The 19,809-nt window shown below is 39.4% G+C and overlaps 1 protein-coding gene across 2 annotated transcripts in view; it reads right to left on the bottom strand.

The window, feature by feature from the left end:
- Positions 1-19,809, bottom strand: part of RFX4 (regulatory factor X4) — an 89,835-nt gene that overhangs the window by 3,181 nt on the left and 66,845 nt on the right. For both annotated transcript variants that reach the window (XM_068141693.1, XM_068141692.1), the window contains exons 14-17: positions 16,896-17,015; positions 15,897-16,058; positions 9,051-9,213; positions 6,656-6,794 (exon numbers count right to left, since the gene is read on the bottom strand). In XM_068141693.1, coding sequence (XP_067997794.1) covers positions 6,656-6,794; positions 9,051-9,213; positions 15,897-16,058; positions 16,896-17,015 — 584 coding nt within the window. The remainder of the gene's footprint in view (positions 1-6,655; positions 6,795-9,050; positions 9,214-15,896; positions 16,059-16,895; positions 17,016-19,809) is intronic.

Raw genomic sequence — 19,809 nt, 5'->3', positions numbered from 1 at the left:
GTTGGTTTTCTAGAAGCTTTTGCTGAAAATAAGAACTGTCAGTGCCTGGCAACAGCAAAACTCAAATTTTGAAGTTTCAAATGAGGTGATTTGAATGTAGGATCAGAGTTCTCTCCTTTAACTCATCAATTAAGGACAGGGCACTCTGTCAACGGATGATCAACCTGGAAGTATTCTAAGTAAACACAAGACATTCCAGAAAAAGTTGAACAGTAGTTTTATGTTTGTGAGTCTAGCTAATAGATTTAGGATGCTGCTTTCCTGGTCTGCACTGGCAATACATGAAAGTCATTTTCATGCTAATGCTTGCTGACTACCTTTGCCTGAACATCTTCATGAGCAAATCTCTTACCACAATGAATACTGAGGAAATAAGTTGTCTTGTGAATTACTATAGCTTCAGAGATTAATTCATCTCTCCTCACCTGTAGTTATGAAAAAGTCAGGCATCTAATAAAAGTGAGTCATCTGTGCTCTCTCTACTGCCACTGGAAGAAATTATCAAACCCCGAGATAAATATTCAAGAGAGAAGATGAGAAGTCCTCAGAAGATGGACCTTCCCCTCTTCATCCTGCTATATGATGTAATCCATTAGTTAGGTTGGCTCAAGTTGAATAAAAGTCCCTTTTCCATATTTGTCAAATTCTCTCTTGTCTTCTACCCAATGCAATAGTTGATCTACTCTGCGGTTAAACAGTAACCAAATCCTTTGCCATCTTGATTCAGTGTAATTTTCCTTTGAGGTTGTGACTTATAGCAAGGGAATTACTTCCTTTCATATCCCTCACAAATGCTAAGAGAAAGCCCTGGCTTTGGATGGGGTAATTTTCTACTTAGAATATTTTGTAGACTGCAACAATTTTATCTGCAAGCAAGAGGAAAGAAACAGATTCTGGGAATATTGTGCTGGGTCTCCTGGTTGAACATGACATTATGTGGGGAAGCCACGTGTTATATTTTACACAGTTTGGAAGCACAAAAACTAAGCCACTGGGGGAATGAGTCTTTGGCTCCCAGAATGAACTTCAGGATGCACAGAAAAGGAAGGATAATCCTCCTCCTAGCTGCAGTCAAGAGGCCATGCTAAGGCTTACTAAAAAGGCAGGACTAAGGGCTGTGCATGAGGGGACAGGATACACAGTGCTGATTTTTCTTTCCCTCAAGTGCTCCCAATGCAGCTGTGTTTATGAATGTGTCATGAATGTAAAAAGAATAATTGCCTGAAAATAACATGGACTTTAAATATCTAGTATTTTACAATAAATTCTGTTATGACTGAATGCAAGATGGAAAGTTTTGTAATGGTAGGTCAGCTAATCGCAAATGAGTCAGTGACTTCTTTTTCCTTGCAGTGAAGAGACCATTGAAAGACAATATTTTTAAAGTACTCATTGGCCCCTGCCTGACTATTAACTCACCCAATGAAGCATCTATTCAGCCTTGTTGGAGTGTCCACAGCATAGCCATCTGGGCGGATGCCTGCCCATGCTGCCTGAATCACCTTTCACACTCTACATCCGGTTTAATGAAGAGTGCTTCAGCATGCTGAACTCAAAACACTGGGGCCTAGTGATCTTTGCCAGATATAAAAGCGACATTTGTTGGAGGGCTCTTGACAGGAAATTACCATTTTCTGGGTTAACTTGCACTTGCTGCTGCTACTGCTGCTGTTAGACCTAGACAAGAAGCCCTTTAAGTCTGGAAGACTTTGAGCAGATTATTGTTAAGGCCTTGCCCAAAAATGTCCAATTAATTCAATTTCTTTTAGTATTATTTTAGAAAATACAATGTTAAATATGTCCCCCCACAAAGTGAAGACTGAGTTCCCGCAGTGTGAGGATGGAGAGTGATCTCTTCATTCTTATCCTCATCTCACTGACATATTATGTATGGAGGTGAAAGGTGTCTCTGTCCAAACAGCCAAATATTTTCCTTACGGATGTGGCTCTGACTTCACATTGTGATAGCTCAGGCTTTTGCAGAATGTAAGTTAATGCTGTAGGTTAGCCACTGCTTTAGGACTTGCAAGTAATTTGTTACAGAAGTTACAACAATTGTGATGTGCTGCCTGTAAATCAACTTCATAAAATTATGCTTAAAATCTAAAATAAAATAAACAAGAAAAAGGGACATAATCAAAGCTATAGATTGACTGTATCTTTATAACCATTAACTTGATCTTTTTCCTCCACAAAGTGAATATTAGTCAGTCAAATAGGTTGGGTGAATTTTTCAAGTCAATCTATGTGCTTTTGGTACTTTTGGGAGTGGCATTTGGAAGCTTTGGAATGACTTAAAAAGAATTTACAACATCTGTTTCCTCTTGCATTCAATACATAATTATTTCAATTATGTTCTAACAATCTCAAACCCATTATGAAGCCATACAGTTAGGAACAATGATTCTTGTGGCATGGGTGTGATTTCTGTCCTTATTAGACATTTGATGACACAGTGTTTATTGGGGTGGGTATGTCATTCTTACTGCATTGCTATAGCCATGGACTTAACACTGTGTATGTGTTCCCCCTTCTTTTATTTGTGGTGTAAATGGGCCTGAGTGATGTTAACTCACACCAAAACACAAACTCCTCCTGGAAAAGGACTTCTTTGGCTCCCTCACTTTCTTACACTATTCCCCCTATGTAAATCCTGTTGTAGAATCATTATGAAGAAAAGGGAAGACATGGTTGGGTAGAATTGTGGCATGCAACATGCACAGAGAAACTAAGTGGTGCTGCAACTCATAAGGCATTTCTGGGAAACTATGAGAGACCACCACAGTCCTCAGAGCAGTTTAGGAGAGTCAGAGTATGAATATTTCTTAAAGCTCCTTCAACTGTGGTTCCAACAGTGTTCTCTATGACCCTAAGAGGTGCAAACCCAGCCTACCACTTAACAGCAGATTGTAATTCTGCAGTGTTTCCTGGTCTGGTTTGTTCTGTCCAGGCCATGGAAGCCAACTATGCTCTTCACAAACCAAATCTGACAACAAAAAAACAGCAGCACAAGCACCTCCTGATACAAATGTACTCCTCCCAATTCCAGAAGCTGACAAAACATGAAGTCAGTATAGGTGTGTTTATGTACACACACAATCCCCTTCTGAATGATGGTGGAATAGCCTCATAGGATTGCAGACACTTCTGCACTATGGCTTAAAGAATCAGGTATCTGCAGATCACTTTTCTTTATGTGCATGCCAGGCTCCTGGCCAGTAAGCCAAGTCAAGAAATGAGCAATCAGGCCTGGAATCACAAGGAAGCAAATGTTCTGTGAACTATTCATGGATGCCGATGAATGGCGGGGGGGGGAGAAATTCGGATTAAGACCAAGGTTTGAACAGACTGTGCCTGTCAAGAAAAAGACTCTTAGCCATCAGCAGGAATTAGTCAGCCTACACTGCCAGAAGGAGCCAGTTTTAGGCTTATGCCAGCTTAGCTGCCGCAGATATTACTTCAGCAGAATATTTACTCTCCTAGGAAGTTTTTTTACAAGCCATGTCCTTAATTTCCTTTGCCTTCTTGTCCTTCTGAGAGTTACTAATCTTTCTGGAACTGTGAGCTGCTTGTCAAAATTTCTATTTAGCCCAAAGCTGCAAGATACTTGCTATATTCCTCTGGGAGCCAAGCTAAGCTCCAAAACTGTCGCAGAGACAGGAGATAACAGTGACCTCAAGGGCTCTGATCAATGTGTTACGGAATGGGTTCTGAGTCTGCTGCTGTGACACTGCAGCATTAGCCTTATCATTTCCTCTAGCAATGAGGGAGGGATCCAAATTATCCAGAAGCCACTCACTCGGACTTGCCACTGGCCAGGTTAGATAGGATTGGCTTGGGAACCTCACCTGACTTTTCCCTCTTCCCAGATGTTCAGATCCCCACTTCCAACCAAAGAAAATTACTCCTTCTATCCTCTTTGTTCCAGTTCCACTTGTTCTTTTTATTTGATGGTCTGTAAATTGTATCTGTGAAATGATCCATCATAAGGCTCTACTAAATGAATGAAACATTTTCTTTAGGTACATTGCTCTGGAATGGAAAATAGCCTCTAAACATGAGATCTGATGAAACCTGGAGTATGTTGCTCTCTTTCACATAAAGACAATTCTTTGAGAGGTTAAAATCTACCTTTAATACATGTTGCCTGTTTCAGCTCAGGCCTCTGTCTGGACAAGGTCTTTCTGATTCCATGTTTGTAGAAGAGAACTTACCCCACACAGAGATTTTTATTTAGGAGTTAATCTCCAGACATGATCCCAAAGAGCATGATAGAACATTAGCTAAAGCTGAGCCAGAGTTCTATATTTGGACTGAATATAGATCTTAACAAAGAGTTCTTTTTGAAGAGTTTTGGTCAATGCCTCCTCTTCTTGAGTATTACCACAGCCATACACATTGCATCTCCTCCAGTTTCAGTATAGCAGCAGCTGTTTATATATTCATTGCAAATTTGGCTTCCTGTATTTTGATTTTGCAATGTCATCAGTCCTATTGCAACTCCTTGCCCCATATTCCCCTTAGAAAGTCTGACAGACAAAGAGTAGTTCCCTAACATCTTGTTAGGTTTTGCAGGCAACAATATGTTTTGATTTTCTGTTGGTTAAAAGTAACTAAGAAAGGACTTATCATTAGGGCAGGCATTTTACAGAAGCTCACTTTGCTTTAAAAAAGAATCTCATCACATTCTGCATTAAAATAATTCAAGAATTTTAGATTATTTTTGAAAGCAGAGTTTCTGTTTGCAGCTCCTTTCAGTACAGAATGAGGGCACTGATAGGGTTTTCTTAGCTGTATCCTGCTGTGAGATCCATCTCATTTCACAAGCAGCATGAAGAAGAGCATGCAAAATACAAGTTGAAATAATTTTGCTTGGAAGTGTGATCCTTAAAGCATAGCTGTTCTTCAGGTGTGTCCAGGACAGTTCAAGGGCTAACAAGAGATGAATAAGTGATCTGACATTTGCACTTGTATGGAGAGCCTGCTACAGTATGATGATTTTAATGTATGTTAGTATTTCCATCAGACACAGTAACCAGAACATGACTAAACTACAAATGCATTGATCTTCCTTTGCTATATTTCTATTCTGTTCTATTTATTTCTTGCCTGACTTACACTGTTTGTGTCAGTGTGACAAAGACAGTTGTCTGAGGGTAGACTTGCACTCTGTGCAGGTGATAGCATTTCTAAACAGCCTAGTTCTCCTCTTTACATGACTTACAGACCATTTCACAACCAGCACACATGGGCTTTCTGCAGTAAAGGCCAAGACAGATTAAAGAAAATTGGCTAGCCAATTTTAAGCCAGAAAGTGATGCATTCTGGAAAAAAAATCTTGAGACAATAGGGTAAGGCCTGCACTGAGGAACCAGTGTATACAAAATACAAACCTGTCACAGAACACTGTACTTAAAATGTTCACTCACTGTTCCTGCTGAGGTTAGAGCAGCTGCAACAACTCTCAAACAAATGTAGCCTCTCTGAAAGACCAGGTGCTGTACAAATAGGTGAGAAGTTGTAAACTTGTTCTTTCCATTAGCTAGGGAGCTATTGTTCAGCTGGTTCAAATAAGCATATTGGAGTTGGACAGCACAATCTTCTCAGCAAATTTCAAAAAGCTTTAAGAAGATGAATACCTTTATTCTTCTCTTACAGTTAGGGAAAATGAAGCATAAAGAGTGAAATTACTACTCTGAAATCACATGGCAGACTGATATCACAGACCAGAATGAGGTGCAGATTTCACATGTCCAAAGTGCTATCAAAATCATTATCTTTGCATCTGGTATGAAACTTCCAAACAGGAGACAAAAATGAAGCATAGTGATCCCTAATTAGAGAGAGTATAAGAGAGGTCATGTGGCTGACACCACTCCCAGTCCTTTCACCTTCTGCCTGCACCCACCTTTTGCACATCTTCCAGTGGAATCCAGAAAGCAGCTTCCTACACTGGGGAAGCAACAGGTATGTGATATACTAAAGTCCTCCTACAGTGCCACTACTTTTGAACTGTTGCCAAATATCATCTTCCCACTTAATCTGTGCTGTTTTCTTCTGACTGGGTTTTGTTAACTGAAAGAGTTACTGGAATAATTTTCCAGCATTAGAGCAGGAGACTATGGCACACAGACTGAACAGAACCTCTTTGCAATGGCATCCTGAAGATGCTCACACTGTATGCAGAACTCACACATTTTTGGCAAATTCTTAATTATATGTATTCTCAAGAGCAGAGGCCCCAGAAGAATTCACTGTGGTCTCTGCATCTTCTTTTAGCTATAGGAAAACACTTCTATTTATTGTTTGGAATCTCTTCCCCTTCCTAATACCTAAGAAACACACAAGTGATTATGCTTGGTTTTGTTTCAGCTACTCCTTAACACAGAAATATTTCCTGTGGTCCAAACTGCTGAATTTTAGAGTCTAGTACAATCAAAATTCACTTCTGATTAAAAAAAAAAAATCAAAAATCTCCACTAGAATGAAAAGCTATCTGGGTCATATTAGAAAAGACAAAAATTAGGGACCATCAATGACTACGCTGGTGACAGCTTATTGATTCGGACAATGAATACGCTGATAAGTAGTTTAGAAGCAAAGCTTACTTAGACTCTTATAGCAAGCATATTATCAAGTAATAAATACAACTTACCTGTGAAGAGCTTCTGTGGTAAGCTGAGTAGTGAAGTGGTCCAGAAATAGCAGTATCATGCGTTAAGGATGGGTACTGACTCTGTATTGGATGGGGATGCTGGTTGCTATAGCTACCATAGTTGTAACTTCCTGTGTATCTAAAAAAATTCATTTAAAAACACCATTTAGTGTGCTTGATGATTGTAGTGCCACTACTAATTCTATAACTTCTGAGATACACATTTGCACTTTTTTTTTTGCATAGAAGAATGGTATTTTATATAACCTTTAAAGAAAGTTATTTCCCAGCTGGGAAGCATGCCACATAGTGAAATGATGTATTCAGCACAGGAACAAATTGAGACACTCAACAAGGTTCTCTGCCTAGTTTTCCATTGCTGACTCATTTGTGCATTTCCAAAGGAGAAAGTGCCTTTTTATTTTATTGTTATTTCCATGTTCCCAGGAAATTGCTAGTTCAGGCTGAGGAAGTATGGTAAGCTTTCACTTCAAGAACTAGCTGTGCTGTTCAGGTGTCTCTTTGCACTGGGGTCAGATATTCCTTCTTTAGGAGGGAGAGAGATGTATTAATTTACATCTGAAGAATACAATATACAGCTTTAGCACAGATCACTCAAGAATAGAGTGGGATTTGAGATCAGAGAACCTGGCTACTTTCTTTATTATCCCAGCTCCTTGTCTAGGCACAGCCAGAGGTAAAGGAGGAGCAGTTTCCTTGCCTGCAGGGTCAGTGTTCATTGGTCACCATTATTTGGGATATTTACTAGCAGAAGATACATCAAAGCCTTCTGCAACCTCCCCAGTCTTCGTGTAGTCATGCAAACATTTGATGATGCTAATTCAGCACAGAACTTGAGTGGCTCTTAAAATATATGCCATGGTAAAGAAACAAATAGGGTAACCAATGAATTGTGAGAAAGGGATGACAGCTATTTGTACATACTGTTTCTGGAAAGCTCAATGTCATTTTTACACTGCTTGAAGTTTAAACTTCTGCTATTCTTTTGATTATAGATGGTATTCTAGAGACATCATGTTGTATCCTACACCAGCAGGTCTAAGAGCAGTCATAGAATCATTGAGGTTGGAAGTAACCTGTGGAGGTTGTCTAGTCTAATACCCCTGCTCAAAGCAGTGTCTGATAAGGCAGACTGCCCAAGATTTTGTCCAGATTGGGTCAGTAAGGAGGGAGACTACACAGCCCTCCTGGGCAACCTGTTCCAGTGTCTGATCACACTTACAGTAAAACAAATCTATATTTTTTTTTGGCTTTTCTATGTTTAAACAATTTCTTGCATTTGTTTTTGGGCCCATTGCTACTTGGCCTGTATTTACACACCATTAAGAAGAATGGAGAGCCACAAGGATGATTAGGGGACTTGGAACATCTCCCCTATGAAGAGAGACTGAGATTCCTGGGGCTGTTTAGTCTTGAGAAGAGAAGACAGAGTGGATCTCATCAGTGTGTATAAATATCTGAGGGGTGGGTGTCAAGAGGAGGGGACCAGTCTCTTTTTGGTGGTGCACAGTAATAAGACAAGAAACAATGGGTTCAAGCTTGAACATAGAAGATTTCACCTCAACGTGAGGAGAAACTTCTTTACAGTGAGGGTGACAGAGCACTGGAACAGGCTGCCCAGGGAGGTCGTGGAGTCTTCTTTTCTGGAGACTTTCAAAACCCACCTGGATGCATTCCTGTGCAGACTATGACTACCCTAAGTAATTCTGCTTTGGCAGGGGGGTTGGACCTGATGATTTCTTGAGGTCCCTTCCAAACTCTAATATACTGAGATATGTCCTCCACCAGGTATTTATACACATTGTTGAGGCCCTCTCTTCACTTCTTGCTGCTAAGCAATCCCAGCTTTCTCAGCTTCTCATAGTATGACAGGCACTCCAGTCCTGGGATCATTTAAGTGGTCCTTTTTTGGACTAACTCCAGAATGCCTGTGTCTGTCTTGTGTTGGGGAGCACAGAATTTGATCTAGTGCTCCAGGTGGGGCCTCAGCAGTGCTGGGCAGAGGAAAAGGATTACCTCTCCTGAGACACGGGGTTGTCCTTTGGGCACATCTAGCCTTTGGGATAGAATGTGGCACAGGAGAACAGGAATCAGAGAAGAAATCCACTAAAGCCTTGTCTTCTATAAGCTATTCTCCAAATGCAGTGTGTTTTTAAATAGGATTAAATTAAATTATAAAAGCTGAGGCATAAGGTAATCATACAACAATAACAACTGCCAGAGAAAAATTATATGAGTATCTCTGCAATACAGACTTTCTACATCAAGAAACAGATTTCATTTAATTTAAAAAAAAATCCCAAACACATAAACAAACAAACCCTAAGCATAAGTTAATACAAAAAAACCTCCAAGACACTGGGAATTGACTTACCCGTGTTCTTCTCTGTGGGGATAAACAGGTATCCTGTGTGTGACAGATGATGATGGCACATGTGGACTTCTCATGCAGGGCAGCTGTTGGGAATTTTCAGCAGGTGACCCAGCAGCTGTTGTGACAGTGTAGGTGAGTGACCACGTGTAGGATTGCATAGCTCCTGCAAACAAACAGGTATTAAAGGAATGCAGCTAACAGGGTTTGCCATTAATGAGGCTGCTATGCTTTGAAGTAGTTGCAGGAAAGCAACCTAATAGGCACTGATAATGGAAACAGCATCAACCAAAGCGAAGAGAACAGTTATATAAGGCATACAAATAGATCATCTGGAGTGTGCAAAGATCCAGAGGTAAGAAACGTATCTGGAATAGTTCAGATTGTGAACTTTCAGTGTGGCATTGGAATTAGAGACTATCCCAGAACAACTGGAACGGGACTTAGAAACGGAGGAGCATCACTGTATTTGGCATGATGTACCAAACCCTGAGGTCTCTCTCACATGGAATAGGCTGCTGGCCCATTTATCTTTGAGGCTGATCAGGCCCGGACTGAAGCAGGAAGTATGATCAGAACAATGAAGGCTTAGAAAAAGATTGGTGTTATGCAAATAAATTTACTGAATTCTTTTGCAGTTTGTATTTGTTCCACTCAGCTAGGTACCAGCCTTTGTAGTGGCAACACAGTGGTAGATCTCCTAATTATAATAAATATATAGACAGCAATAGCCTAGCCATCTTCTTCCCACAAATAATGTTTCTTTCTTCTTTTGAGGTGATTGGGACTGAACTTAATTTATTTTTTCATGTAGAACATTTGTGAGAAGAGCAAAGGAAAGAAGTGGATTTTCCATTTTGCTTGGAAGGTGCTGAGTTTTTTAATCATCCTGATCCCTTCCAGGCAGGAACTCCAGATTCACCAGCCAGCTGCTGAGAAACCTTTGTCCTCTGCACACACCCCTTTCACTCAGGAGGCTGACAGATCCATTGTTCCAGTATAACATAGCTCTTGCTGGAGGTCATGACCATACTGGATGAGATTACCCTGCAAATGAGGACCAGAACACTGAATTTAACCCAATATGAACACTGGTTTGGGGGGGTCTCTGGATACTCTTGACTCTTTCTCATTATCTAAAAAGAGTTGCAGGAGGTGACTCCTTTTTCTTTTTACCCCCAGTGTGAATTCTAGGACTTCCTGTAGTATGAAAGGGTCTACTTCAAAGGGGGAAGTGATTGTATTACCAGGTATGTGCCCACTCCATGGCTTTGGGAATGAAAAGCCTATCTCAAATGTGAATAATTTTTTTCAGGTTCTGTGTGATTTTATTTGGCAAAATCAGACTTCCCCCCCCCCCCCCCCCTTGCCTTTTGTAATGGGAAATTATTCTTTCTGGGTATGAATGAAGGCTTTCTGAGCTTCATGAGCGAAGTCCAGCTTGAAACAGGGCGCGATTTAGGTGCTCTTATAGTAGAGACATCATTGGATGTGTTACAACTAAGAATAATTTGTGCTAGGCCTGTTTTCACATGCCCACACTTTCTGTCATCGACTCTGGAATTTTCAGTCTTTCATGTTATCCCACTGAAGTGCACTATTGAGGTCTCTGAGCCCAAAGAGGAGGCATACACATTTTCACTAGCACATAAGTGCTGTTTGTGACTATGAGCAGTCCTGGTTCCTTGAGTTGAGGAAAAGTATTTAAAGAAGCAATTTATGTGAAAGGGACCAAAACGACTTATGCAGTCATCAAACAGCTTTGCTTGAAAACAAGAGGAAAAAAAATGATTTGAAAATATCAACAACTTCTCTGCAGAAATATTTCCATTTAAAAAGGCTGACTTATTTTCCTAGTGTTATTTTCTGAAAGAAAATGTGAAACTTTTTTCCAAAGCAGCACTAAATTCAAAAGGCAAAAATAACAAAGAGAAAAGAAAGAAAAGCAGGACAACAAAGATGTTGAAAAACTTAATACTTGTCTTTGGATAATGTGATTGGGTTGTTGGGGTTTGATTTTTCTCTTCACTTTTTCTCTTTTTGAATTCACAATAAACCAAAACTTTGGCTTGATATTATTCTTTTCCAAGAAAAACATGTGGTGATTGAGCCAAAAATCTCATGGCTTTTCTAGCTCTATTCCTAGTGGTAAAAAGAGGGCCAAAATATTCTTTGCATATTACCAAATGTGGCTAATTTGAGTGGCCCCAGCCATTGTGACAGCCTGCTCTTTAAATTTTGAACAACAGTAGGGATCTTACCTCAGTCTGAGGAAAATGAGTGGGTCCAGGGCAACAAGTTGTTTAATTTGCACCCTGTGAGAAGTCAGACTTGGCCACTCCTGGTATTCAAGTCTAACTGGCAGCTACCTCAGCTCAATTTTAAAATAAATATTTAGGGTGCAACATGTTTTGTGCCTGTCCAGATATCACTGGAAGAAATGCAGAGAAATAGGTCTTGTGCTGGAAGAGTTGTCAATGTCTTTGTTTAAATTTCCTAAGCAGAACAGTCCTCAGTACTACAAGCTAGTGCTTCACACAGCTGCTCTAGGAAATACTCACTCTGGTTTGGAGATTATGGTTTACAAAAATGTAAGTTGGGATTTACTCTGGATTTACAGGGGGACAGAAAGCTCTTCCAGCATTATTTTAAAGGATATTCTTGGGAATCTACAGTTGTCTCACTTCTCTGCCTTTGCAGAAGGGATACCATTATTGTCAGCAACCTAGTCACAAAGACAGACAGGAAGGGTAGGAGAAGAGAGCAGACTTCCAGATGCATATGTATATATCAGCTCAGCCATGATACTGACAACATTGTGGCAAAGGGTGGAAAAGGAGAAACTAAGCAAGTCTGGAAGTTTTTCATAGTTAGCTGTTTAATACCTGCCTATGTCCCAGCCCTATATGAATAATTTCCTCATCTGGCTGCAGAACTGAACTCAAGAAGATGAAGTCTCTTTTGGATTTGACTGAACACAACCAAACTGCCTTCTGAAATAGGCAAAAACAATAGTGATTGAGCAACGCTTTGCTCAGCTTTGTGTTCTGAACATGCAGGTTTTGATTAAAATAGGAAAGTTCATTTATTATCACTCCTTTTTCTTTCCTCTTTTTACAAAAATTGTGATTTTGAGGATACTAACCAAGAGGCCATTTGACCTGTAAGAGAGCCAAATACAAATGGAACTGCTATCAGTTCAACAACAGTCCTGTTGCTGTCATTGGGGTCATCATGTACACCAGGACAGAGAGATAAAAACTAAACTTGCTTCATGCCATTTTACATTTGCTTTATGTTGGAGTAAATGACTACCCAGGTCACTTACAAGACACGGCATAGTGTATTATATCTGACAGTAGGGAGCACTGCCAACCTCAAGCAACCAGAAGTCTGGAGTCAGACCCTCATTCTGCCCCCACACAACAAAAAGATTATCTTAACTATAAGTCTTAGATAAAACACAAACCCTTCCATCTGGAAAGGGACAATTGCCTTTTGAAACTGGGACCTGGGACTTTTATATTCTGAAGCTACAAAAATTAAACTCTGATTGTAGAAAAAGGACTGATGTTCTCATACATTCATATGAATTCAGGAGCTGAAGCTTTAGAGAATAAAAAAGAAAACAACCAACACAAATTTCTTCTACTCACAACATAAATATGGGATGTGATAGCTCTATGCATGTACCTCCTGTGCTGAATTCCCAGATCTTTAATATCTAGCCTAGCCTTGGAAGAACAATGACCTTAAATGATGATTTCTGCCCTGAAGAATTATTTTACACATACATTTCTTGAAACTAAAGGGTAAACAGCATTAATTTACTAACATTTAAGGAACTATTTGCAATTCAGAGCTCATTTTGGGTTGTCTAAAAACTACTGCATTGGCAAACAAGTAGCCACAGCTTTAAGAGGGGCTTTAAGGGAGAATAGTCAGCCAAATAGCTATTGCTTTTATTACAATATTGTTGCAGTTTGAATAATCATTAATCTGGCCTTTGTGATCTAGAAAGGATGGAATCTAATTATCCTTTTAAGTGTCCAGTAACTTAAAACTTAAAGAAAGTTAGCTGAGCCATGCCAGATGTTCTACCACAGAAAGCTATATATAAGACTTATCCTTCTTTTGCTCAGCATCATTTAATTGCAACAGTTAAATCTGCTGGGTTTGGGCTGACCACTGACTGTAGGCAAAAACGTTAAAATGCAAGTTTAATAGTTAACTTTTATTGCTAATGCCACAAGCAAGAAAGAGTTAATGATGTCTTAAACTGGGGAACTGAGAGCCAGTAGTAACCAATGGAACTAGTTCTTAAGATTTGCAAAGCATTTGCAGAGTTTTACATTTACCTCATAAAAGACACATAAGAAAATCAAAAGTGTAGTTAAATATATCCCTCCAGAACAAGGATTTCTGTTCTAAAATACCATACATTGATGCCACAAATCTGAATATGGAATAGTTTGTTTATATGCAATACATCTTCAGCACTCCTATTTTAAAGTATAGCATTTTCCTACAGCTGGAACATGGTTGTTGCTTTGTATTACTTTATGTGAAGGCACTCTGTATTCCACACTGTAATGGGTAACTAAATGGGTAACTAATGGGTAACACACTGTAATGGCAAACTAAAAAAGGTTTGTCTTATATGGTGGACATAGAAAATAGAGGTATTACTAATTGCCCAAACTAAGACCAGGAATAGCCATGTAGTTGTCTTTAATCTTAACCAGACCAATACTTGCACTAACAACTTTGTCAAAACCAGTATTTTCACACTTGCACATGTGTGACTGCATTAGACCTTAAGAATAAAATCCAATTCAAACAAACATAAGTTTTTAAAATAACCTACAAATGAAAAGCTGGGGGGAGGTAAAATAATTGTAAATAGCTTTCTTGCCTAAGAAGTTCTGCCACGGGAAAAAATTACATGACGTTGTCCTGCCTGTTCTGTGGGAGCATGTCCTTCAACCAGTGCTCCTAAATGATCCTTTTTCTAGCTTGAAACTTCAAACTTGCTGACCTTGGTCTTAACAGATCTTAATAAAATAAAACAGGTCTTAATAAAATAACAAACAACATGAAAATAAAAAAGAATTGTGTTAGTAGTATTTGTGTGAATCCATTTCATTGCATGATTAGTGGGATTCAAGAGGGATAGGCAAGAACTCTGTAGTTTCCAGGCCTGCCCAGATTCATGCCTAAGTATCTGAATCAAATAAACTGAAGGTGGAAACCCAGATAGGCAATAAATAGACTATTATATGAATCTGGAATAAGCTTTAGCTTGATAGTTATGGTAAGCCACACAGAGTTATGGTCTCTGCAGCCTAATCTTAAGTCCCTCAAATCTCCATTCCTGTCAGCACCATCAGAGCACACAGTTTCCTACTTTTCAGCCTTTTACTTCAGTTCTACATCATACTAAGTTCTGGTTATAGCATCACAATTCCACTGGGCCACAACATCTGCAGAGCGAGTTGCCCACAAACCCAACATTTCCAGACTCAAACACACCACCTCCAATGCTGCCTGATCCAAAGCAGTGCGCTCAACTGCCATGTCTAGAAATCATGCATCTAACTGTTCTGGGCATAATTCCATCCTATTTCCCTCTTAAATATACACTAGTCTCCAACAGGGAGAAAACCTTAGGTTTTGATGTAGGGACAATGTTCTTAAATCTGTTTCCACTACCAGCTATGTGCTGTGCTTCCCTGTGGTGCCTTTGAAAACTTGAAAAACACTTGTCAGAAAGATTTATCAGTCCTTCAGCTACTGCCAAATTCTCCAGTATCATCACTTTCTGCCATTCTTTCAAGAAGGTTTTGTAACTTTCCTAGTACTTCACAAAAGTGATAGTTTCCATGTTCTGATTGTGCACCCATTTCACTGAGGAGCAGATGCCTGGAATTTCTTCTGAAAGTCATTCACATTTCTGCCTGTTTATTCCTGTGACTGTTTATTTTGTCATAGGTATTGTCCTGTCCGCATCTGATTTTACATTAGAGCACAGAGGACGGTTGTCCATTTATACAGAAGAAAGAAGAAGATGGTTTTGTGCTTATGGTTTTCTGACAATCCTGCCTGTAAATTGAATACCTTTTCTGCACAGATTTTTTTCAATCTGTAGGCCCACCAGAGTACAAATAGATTATGAGTTGCCGTAATAGAGTGTGCAATGGAAAATAGGCTTCAGACATGCAATTCCTAGTCTCTAACACTGAAAGACAAAAGTCACCAATGACGTGTAAAACACTCCCAAGAGAAACTTGAACAGCTATTTAAGCATATTCAGGTCTCCAATGTTTTGCAAAATATCCAAGTCCTATTTTAACCAAGAGTTCCTGACCTACCACTAGTAGTTCAGGATCTTGAAAGCCTCACTTAACCCTAAAATATCTTGCATATTTCCTCGAAGCATATGCAGTTTTCCAAGCAGTTTGATTGCTCTTAAAGTCATTGCAAATGCTCAGAGGTGGTATATTCACAAACAATTATTTTCATGGCATTGCTAGAAATACAAAAAATTGGACTGATTTTTAAAACCATTGATATTTAAAGTGATAGGTCTGCTCCTCTGGAGGTCTCAGCTACTGAACAGATTCTGATATGCCAAAGTCCTGTTAGGCTTTTGGATTCCAAACATCTGATTTTTTTCCTCTTAGCTTGCACTATCATGTTTGAATACAGTGAGAAGGCATAATTGATACTTCAATTGGATTTCTGTTTGTGAAGGCTTCTCATCTCTTGAAAGCCATCACACCATGTTCTCAGGCCCAGTTTCAAGTGATCCAGTGCAAAAGCAGATCCAGCTTCCATAAGCCTGCTTACCTGTTGTAGCCGCTATGACACCGTATTCTGGAGACTGATTGCTGACAGGCGAGGGGGCAGAGGGTACTTCTACTGAGGTGGCAGATTTAGCTGGGGAGAATGGCACTGGGGAAGGAGTTGGAGGAGCTGGTTCACTCAGAATAATTTCTTCTCGTAATTCTGCTGCAGGATGAAAGAAAAATCATAAAACATAGTTAAAAAATAAAGGAGCACTGAGAAACCAAAAAAACCCCAAGCATTAATGCAAGCAGTTAAGTTCTGTAAGCTGTGTTTCAAGAAATGCATATCAGGAATCACAACTCTTTGAAACAGTACTTCTATAATGTTCAATATTGCAATTTTCAATGTACCTTCATAGAACCTCTTACAGGAAAGTGTTTTTTCCTTTTCATAGGGAGGAAACTCAAGCACAGACAGCTTAAGGTTTATGTTCCTGTAACAGGCTATTAGATACCAAAAATCAGGAGTCTAATCTGAGTGAGGCACTCCTACTCCTTCTAGGACTCTGGAAAGAAGCAGGGAATTCCAGTGTGTTTTGACCATGAACTTTTCACTGACTGAAGAGGATGACACTATAAAGCTATATGGAAAGGGATAAACAGCTTGTAAAAAACTCAAGAGACTATGGGAAGCAATGAATTCCAGATCTTTCAATACATAAAAGATATTACCCTAATCACGGAAATGTTGTTCTTCCCATAAATCTGCAAGGTGACAAATTAAGTCACAGCTAAAATGAAGAGTAGAAACTCCCAAAGTTGACAGCAGAGTTTAATTTACCACAATTAATGGGAGATGCAGGGAAGGTAGATTTCTGAAGATTCCTCATTATAAGGGGCTGTCTGCCCTGAGCAGAGAAACTGAAGGCAACATCACTTCTATTCTAGTGAGTCAGTGCTAGATAAATCTCACTGGGTTAGATAAAGAAACGTCCTAACATAGAAAATAGTTACTCCAGTGGAAAAACGCAACAAAAGGTGAATAAAAGAACAAACTCACCTGTGCTTCCTTCACCTTTCATTGCCCTCATTAGCTCATTAGCTCGCTCCTGACAATGGAGTGATTCTAGCAGGTACAATACGTAGTCATCAAACATCAAGTGAATAAGGTGAAAAGACCCTAGTAATAAAGTGAACAAACAAAAAAGCCATTGGCGTCTCAATACACTCATTAAAGCAATGATTACAGTATTCAACACAAACAGTACTGTGCAAGACTGTCTCAGTATACCACTCTCATTGAAGTATCTATTACTCAGGGTAAGAGGTGTTAAAGGAAAATTCTGGACTAGCAAACTCTATTTACTCCTGGATTAATACAGGTTTATACAACTAATTATTGTGGTTTAGGGTACAAGGAGACTGCCTAGCTGATTGCTGGGACTTGATGAGGTTTTCTTCTCCTACATTAGCATTGAAACATTTACACATTTGCACTACAGTGGAACTGTTTACTTTTAGCTAAAAGATCAGATACAAGTTTCTGTCAGAAGCAGAATCCTCAACTGGATGCCTTAGTGACACATACAGTTATGAACTTTCTGAACTACCTCTGTCACTGAGCAAAGAAATGAGAGACTAATCATTAAGAAGGTAGAAACAATCTTCCAAATCTCCTGATGGTCTATCTCCAGCACATTGCCTGGACTGGATAAGACATCCATTAACTGCCAGACACAGAAGCATCAGCAGCAGTCATAGATGTCTTAAATGGAAAGACTTGTGCCAAAGCTTTGCTCTATCATAATTTTATTACATCATCTTTTCCTAACTATCAGTTTGAATCATAGAAATAGCATAACATTTGGTCCGTTTCTGTGTTTACCTCTAAAGATGCCTTGGATACTATTTCTCAACAGACATGACAGCAATGTGAAAAACTTGAGGATCAAAGGGCTAAGGGACTTGAGGGAAAAGTATAGACATAAGAAATGGGAGAATGGAATCCAAAAATACTTTGAAAATTAATTGTAAATGGGAGATTCCATGGATAGCTGTTTGCCACAAATCCTCAAGTAAGATTTGAATACAGCTGGAGAAATTGCTAATGTTGTTAGGAGGAAGGACTGGGTGATGTTATGGATGAAAGTAATGGAAATTAACAGCACACTTAAGTTCTGCTCCCAGAGATTCATATCATCCCATGACTTATATAAGTCCTCCATAGAAATAGAAGTATTAATACTATTGCAGAAGGCAGTGGTTAAACCTCATTTAGAATATTGTGGATTACTCTAGTCACTCATCTTCAAGAAAAAATAGTACAAGTTGAAACTGCTATGGAGAAGTTTAGCAGGAGGATGCAGGGAACGGATAATAGATTTTAAATGACTGAAAATGCATGTCTGTGTTTGTTTTGCAGAAAGGGAATTAGTTGCTTCCCATAATTTATGAAGAAGGATACACATCAGGGAGAGTGAAGAAATGTTTGCCCTGGAGCACACACAACCACAAAAACAGACGTGCAAGAGAGCACAGATGCATTTCAGGGGAAAATTAGAAGAGCAAAGCATCAGAGCTGTGTAGTGCCCTCCTGAAAGGAATAATGTTCATCTGCAGGGGAAGACTGGCAAGTAACAAGCTGGAATTTGGTCAGTTTATGCAATAGATTTCACGACACAAGAGTACTTGCAATAGCTCCAGAAGGCATCTTATCATACAGTGCTCTTCCCGCCCCCACCTTTGTTTTTTTTTAAATAAGCTCTTATGTTTATTTAGATTTGCATGGAATGTTTAAGACACGTTCTTGTAAGTCATTAAATAAATAACTCTGGCAACTTTAAATGCAGTCAAGCTAAAGTAATAGCCAGTCTAGCAATTGGCTTAAACCAGAGAAAGATCACCAGCTGAGAGGGAAGCAGAGATCAACTACGGCCAGACCAAAAAAAAAAAAAAGCCCTCTTTTTGAAATTCCATTAGTATATTTTGAGGAAAAACACTTCCACGGGAAAAAGATACAAGTTTCACATCCCATCAGATTTCATAATGATTGGTTTCTTCACAGGAAAGATAGCTTTACCTTGAGACAGTAGCCTTTACCATAGCCACAACACGGATAACTACCCCTACTTCAATTTCTCTACTCAAACATACTCTTGAAGGACAGAAGTAGTTTGAACGAGCCTATATCTTTATACAATTCTAGCTGGCAGTTCAGCTTTCAAAGCAACTCTAAGCACATTCTTTTTCTTTGTGACCTGGATGGTCTTTGTGTTTCATTCTTTCACTCCGCGCCCGCATGGCTTCTGTCGGCACTGATATGAGCTGAGCACGCACCCCGGGAGGTGAACATGCGCCTTTGTGTTCTTGGGCAAGGCAGCACAGAAAAAGTACGTATGTGACTGCAACACCTTTGCTATGAGGAGCGAAATCTGTGGCTGTTGGTGAACCTGAAACATTCAATTTTTTTTTTTCCATTTGTTTCACATATCTATGAAAACAAATATTGTAAGAGGTTTGCCCAGCCTTGCAAGGGCAATCGGTGGAGATCTTCACTTAACTGCTACAAATAATTTGGGTTTAGAAATCTTCTGGGCTCAAAGTCTTGTTAAATAAAATCCCATTCAGTTTAGCAGTACAATAAAGACAGCAGACCTGGCTAATCGCCTTATTACTGATCTAGGATTCTCCCAGTGGAAATCTAGATTATCATGCTCTCTCTTCTTCTGACTATCGTTTTTCAGTGGACAGTTTCTATTTTGAGTAGTGCAGTCACCACTGATCAGTATTTCCGAGGAAAAAAAACCAGAGGCCTAAATGCTGCCAATCTTCACGGGGTGGTAGAAAGCTCAGGGTATTTAGTGTTTCTCATCAAACTCCTTGCTCAGCTTTAATTTAAAAACAACAACCACCAAACAACACCACCCCCACCCCCAATCTTTTAAGGAAAGGTGCTTGTAGTTTCATAATGGTGT

Source organism: Melanerpes formicivorus, unplaced genomic scaffold (assembly GCF_026170545.1).
Source record: "Melanerpes formicivorus ecotype bairdi unplaced genomic scaffold, bMelFor1.0.p_v2 SCAF_8, whole genome shotgun sequence".
Lineage (NCBI taxonomy): Eukaryota > Metazoa > Chordata > Aves > Piciformes > Picidae > Melanerpes > Melanerpes formicivorus.
Note: the sequence above shows the minus strand (reverse complement) of the source record. Positions and strands in the feature narration are given on the sequence as shown.